This window comes from Dendroctonus ponderosae, unplaced genomic scaffold (genome assembly GCF_020466585.1).
Source record: "Dendroctonus ponderosae isolate FM_Combo_2020 unplaced genomic scaffold, Dpon_F_20191213v2 Dpon_F_20191213_3, whole genome shotgun sequence".
Taxonomy (NCBI): Eukaryota; Metazoa; Arthropoda; class Insecta; order Coleoptera; family Curculionidae; genus Dendroctonus; species Dendroctonus ponderosae.
The window spans coordinates 6,391,110-6,396,860 of record NW_026018508.1 but is presented as its reverse complement, the minus strand read 5'-3'; the positions used below and the strand labels follow the sequence as shown (position 1 = coordinate 6,396,860).

General features: G+C 32.6%; 1 protein-coding gene across 1 annotated transcript in view; it reads left to right on the top strand.

The window, feature by feature from the left end:
* Nucleotides 1-1,074: 1,074 nt before the first annotated feature.
* LOC125503802 (DNA topoisomerase 1-like) overlaps nucleotides 1,075-5,751 on the top strand; it is a 5,029-nt gene continuing 352 nt past the window's right edge. Inside the window, exons 1-5 of the mRNA XM_048664708.1 lie at nucleotides 1,075-1,134; nucleotides 1,458-1,501; nucleotides 4,659-4,894; nucleotides 5,027-5,260; nucleotides 5,405-5,745. Of these exons, the coding sequence (XP_048520665.1) occupies nucleotides 1,090-1,134; nucleotides 1,458-1,501; nucleotides 4,659-4,894; nucleotides 5,027-5,260; nucleotides 5,405-5,745 (900 nt within the window). The 5' untranslated portion in view covers nucleotides 1,075-1,089. The remainder of the gene's footprint in view (nucleotides 1,135-1,457; nucleotides 1,502-4,658; nucleotides 4,895-5,026; nucleotides 5,261-5,404; nucleotides 5,746-5,751) is intronic.

The following is a 5,751-nucleotide window of genomic DNA, read 5'->3' as shown; positions in this document are numbered from 1 at the left end:
ACGCAGTAACGCATTTCAATCCATTCACAACGTGCCATAAGGAGTTATCACTTCAAAAAGACAACTTTTATTCCGGTAAACCTTTGGGGAAATTGTCCATTTCAACTAGAATGGGCAAAACAACGTTAAAATAAAATAAAAGAAATTAATTGCTGAAAACCCAGTTTTGTAAATAAACTATTTTGTTGATAAACTGAAGTTTTATTATTTTTATCTTTGCAGCTGATCTGATCGGATTTACGGAAAACCAAGAAAATTCGACTTAATATTTCATTAAACAATCCAAAGGTACATTTAAAGTCCACGCAGCTTGGTTCATTTAATAAGTTTATTTGAAATTTAGTCTGGCCACCCCAGAATATAATCAAAATTGAAAACCTATTCGACAATTAGGTACGCTGTATCAGGTTTCTTCTTACTTTATCAATTGATTTAAATATCATCTTCTGCTGATCTGCTGAGATGTAGGTAAATAAGGAGAATAATTCTAAAAGTATAATATTAAAAAAAGTACAATAGAAGAAGTACACAAAAGTACTACCCAATGCTTTCCTCGAAAATGTCCGAAAATTTACATAAATAGTATAGTATTAGTTTTTTCGGAAATATGCTCAACATGGATTAAATATGCAAAACAATTTGCATAGAGGTCTCAGAAATAAGTCCCGTAAATTCAGGGGTAAATAGACCTTGCCCAAATATGAAAAGAATTTGAGCCATGATTGCTCTAATAAAGGTATTGAGGTGAGTTGGAATCACAAATAAATTAATTCACATAATGAAGCATGGATTATATAGGAAGAACCGGAGAACATTCAATTGGTTGTTGATTTTATGCTTTTTTAGGAATATGTATATGCATATATTCTCTGCCTTCGGTCATCTCAGATTGCATATTTTCGTGGGGCGAAAGAATGACTGATCATAGATAATGTTTTCTTGGAAATGCCTTTGTTTGAATTCCTAAGGATTAGTTTATTAGTGATAACTATTTGATTAGATTTCTATAAAAGAAAAAAAAAACGAATTATCTATATGTTATTACATATATAATTTCGACCTCAGATAAAACAAGGCGTTGCCTCTAACATGGAGAAGGTCGCGCATGATTATAATATTCGAAAAAGAAAAACGGTAAGTTAATTTGAAAAATTTAACGGCTTACTTTGGTTTGTGTTTCGTATCGGTTTATTTAATAGCTATTTCTAAAAAAACTTATATCGGGATTTGCTCAAATGTGTATTTTTAAGCCTTTTAATGTTTTATTATTAGTTTTTTAAGTAGTTTTATTAAAACTGGTCATTGCTGACCAACCATTATTATTAGTTATTCGAAAGATGAACTTCATTTCAATTTAAGAATTAAAGAATAAAATTAAATTAAAATTTGTTTTGTATAATTTTGACTTATTTGTTCTCGTGCTCGATTTATACATAAAAATGTGTGTCCATTTTCAGGTTCATGAGGGCAAAGACACAGGACAATCCGCTGCTAAGAAACGGTATATAAAAATTTGGGTGATACAGCAAATCGTTTTTTTTACAAAAAGCATGCGTTTATTATGACATTCAACCGCTCATCCAACGCGTTTTTGTAAAGAGTTTTTTTAGAACTATAGAACTCTAAATTGAAATAAAAGTAATAAAATTAATGTTAAGGTCCTGGAATTGTCTTTATTGAAAAGACAATTCTATGCCATTATAGCTTAAATGTGATTTGGGCCATATGGACGTCGCGGCTGGCCCGAATGAAGAATAATCCACGAGACGTCCAATTTTCGACCACTTTAATTCCACTGGACCATAAAAAAGCACATCGAACAGTGAGTATTTCTGGATATAACGGCGCCTCAATCAGGGCTTTTGGACTTTTGTAGCTCCAAATTCGGCAATTTCGATTTCGAAAATCGCTGTTCAGTTCGCTAAACTCGCCGTGCGCTACGTTCATTTTACGGTCGACATAATCGTTTTTGGCTCATTGGTTGCGTCAATAAACAAAATTGTCGGGATTGGACGTACGAAAATCCAGAAGCCATTATTGAGGCTCCGTTATATCCAGAAAACCCACTTTTTTGTGTTTAGTGGTCTTGAAGAAGTTTGGAAGTGGTCAAAAATTAGACTTCCAGGTTGCTCGTCATTCGAGCCAGCCGCGGCGTCCGAATACCCCAAATCATAGTTAAGCAACAATAGCATACAACTGCCATTCCAATCAAGTCAGTACTTCAATCAGTTTAATGTTCTATACCTCTAAACAAACACCCTTTAGACTTAAATAGAGATGAGCGTCATTTTAAAACCACTATTAAAACTGTGAAAGTGATTTTTTTATTGTGGTTGCTATTTTCGTGATATAGCAACGTCATAAGGCAATCGTGCGTCACTTGCAGAAACAATTTTAAAATATTTGTAATTCATATTTTTTAAATAAATAATCTTATCCAGGTATCAACAAATACTATTTTATACTTAAAGTACAAATGATTTTAAGGACACTAAAAAATAACAACCTCTGCACCTAGCTACACATTTTGTAAATCTGGGTACTCTAAAAGTTCTAAAAACATTGTGGAAGAAAATAAAAATGGAAACAAACAGCTATTGTTTTACACAGAACAAGTAGCGTATTAACATCCTTTTAATGCTTTGTGAACAAGCTATATGTATTTGATTTTAATTTTTGATCTGAAAAAAACATTTGAGTGAAAATAGGATCAAAAATATTACTGCGCTACTCTTATCGAAAATTTTTAGAATTTATTGATATTGTGCGTTGTTGCATTACATGCGCCGTTTCAAATTCGACGTACCTTCTTGTTTTGTAAGATAATTTTGCTTTGCATAAATTGCATTTTGCAAAATTATCATCTAATGCAGAAAATCAATTTCACAAAGAAATAATTTTCCGTCGCTTAGCACAATACATAATAAATAATTTCAATTCGCAAAAATTAATAAAACAGTAAGTGTATTCCCAGAAAATTATTTTAAAAATAAACGACGGGCCACATGTGCAACATATGATCACTACACCCAACTCGCAATAGCAGCGTTAGCAGTGAAAATATAAGTCGCTCTTTAATATCACTTTTGGGTCAATCAAGTTTTAGACCACAGTTTATTTTTACGTTTATCAGAGATTGTAATTGCGATTTATTAATCACTGTGAAAAAGCACAGGCAGTGATTTGTTGCTCAACTCTAGATTTAAGTACCTACCCTGTGAAAAACCTGATTGTGAGATTAAACATGATTAATGATTTATTAACGTTATACATTGATTAAAATGCGTATTAGTAGACTTAATCTACTAATCTCTGCTTTCACTTACTCACATAGGGTTATAAACATTGACATTCAAGTTTAATCCGTTTAGGCATCAAATAATGCAAAAACACTCCTATTTTTTATCAATCAAGTACATCGTTCTTCTTTTCTGTTCGCAAAATTTTAAATTATTTTGTAATAAAACTGTTTATTTTATTGTACTTGGGACACGTTATAGACGTTTAATTTATTTGATATTTTAAATTTTAGAAGAGGTAGTGAGCCATAATGTCCTGCAATCGTTTCTCGAATTAATAACAGATATCAAAGAATCGTTTTTTTTTGTAATAAAGTGTGTAATTAACGGTCGTTGTAAAGTGTGCAATACAGTTCCAAATCATATTTGTGTGGAACATATGGAAAATACTATACAGGGTGTCCCACAGGGAACCGCCGTGATCGATATCTGGCAAACCATAATTAGAACAACATAAACATGCATTTGAGTCTTTAACTCCAAAAAAGTTAGTGTCTGTGTAATCACCTTATTATCCACTCTTCTCGAGCAGCTTCTGGTACTCGGTTAATTAACACCTGCTCAATTTGTACCGGTGTTCAGTAATCCATTGGTTTAATGTGTCTTTGTGCTGTGTTTATATTACATACGTGGTAGGAATGTAGCCCTTTATCGGTATTTATTTGGTGCCTGGGAAAGTGTCAGTTGTTGTGCAATGCTCTAAGTGCCCCTGGAAGGCTCTACTGCAATTATGTCAAATGCTTGTTCCTCTGTGTGTGGAACCCGAACATAAATTGTCATCCACTATCTTCCTGGATCCAATCTCAATCAGTGTCTCTAGCACTTTGTTGGTGTAAGTTCTGCTTCTATGTTACTGTGACATTTCCCGAGAACTAATCGCATATTCGCAAATACGTGAAAGGAGCTTCAAAGTAAGTCACAATTTGACAAATTATGGTTATTACTGACAAAGGCAGGTAGATACCTGTAACTATCTGTTAATGACAAAAAACATCATTGCTGCTATGACTTCATCAAAAAATTGTACAAGAGAACTTTTACATATCAAAATTTTTCGCAATTTGAAGCAAATATTGTAATTTTTCTATTTGAATGATTAAGTATTCCAATATACTCTCAATTAAACAGGGAACAATTTCAAAATAATGCTTAATCACAAAATTAAAATTCGATTTTCAACTGTTAATATCTTCTAGAAATACTATAAATACTTCTACTCTCCAAGTGAGCCCCTATTATTATATTATTATATATTATACTCCCATTTAGCAGCCAATCGTAGATGTATTTAACTGATTTATCGTTATATATCCTTCACTTCAAAAACTCATCGTTTATCCACAATTTAATTATTTCGAGGTCGGAAGAGAAACAAAAAAATGGAGTTAAATGGAGTTTTCTTGAACATAAAGGCCCTGTTTTCGCTGCGCCTTATGAGCCACTACCTAAAAATGTGAAATTTTTCTATAATGGGCAAACAATGAAACTTAGTGAAGATGCTGAACAGATTGCTGGACTTTATGCAAAGATGTTGGATGACGATTATACAAAGAAGAAAATTTTTAATAAAAATTTCTTCGAGGATTGGAGAGCCTGTAAGTAACGTTTTTTTGTAGTAGTCATAACTGATTTCTAACATTATGCGACTTTCAAATTATTACTATTTTCACTTATATTCTAGGTAATCATATAACTGCTTAATTAATTGACACGTTTCTGATTTTCAGATATGACTGATGAAGAAAGAAAAGTTATAACTGATCTATCCAAGTGTAATTTCAAGCAGTTACATGCGTATTTTATGGATCTCGCTGAGAAAAATAGGAACAGAACAAAGGAAGAAAAATTAGCGTTAAAAGAAAAGAACGAGGCGTTATTAAAAGAATTTGGTTTTTGTACCATTGATGGACACAAGGAAAAAATTGGCAACTTCAAAATTGAACCACCAGGACTTTTTAGGGGTAAGCCAAACAAAATGTTTTATATTGAGGTATTCGTATGTAGAGTTTCCCTATTCCATATTACAATATTTGGTTTCACTTTCACTTTTTACACGTGTCAAAAATTACATCTGTTATTGAACTAACGAAATGATTTTGGTATAGGTCGAGGTGAACATCCAAAAATGGGAAAACTCAAGAGGCGTGTTGAAGCTGAAGATGTAATAATTAACTGTAGCAAAGAGTCAACTATACCGGTGGCACCGCCCGGTCATAAGTGGAAAGAAGTCCGTCATGATGACAAAGTAACATGGCTGGCATCCTGGACGGAGAACGTACAAAACCAAGTTAAATACATAATGTTAAATCCAAGCTCAAAATTGAAAGGAGAAAAAGACTGGCAAAAGTATGAAACGGCCAGAAAATTACATCAAAAAGTTAACAAAATCAGAGAAAACTATCAAATTGACTTAAAATCCAAGGAAATGAAAATTAGGCAACGAGCTGTGGCT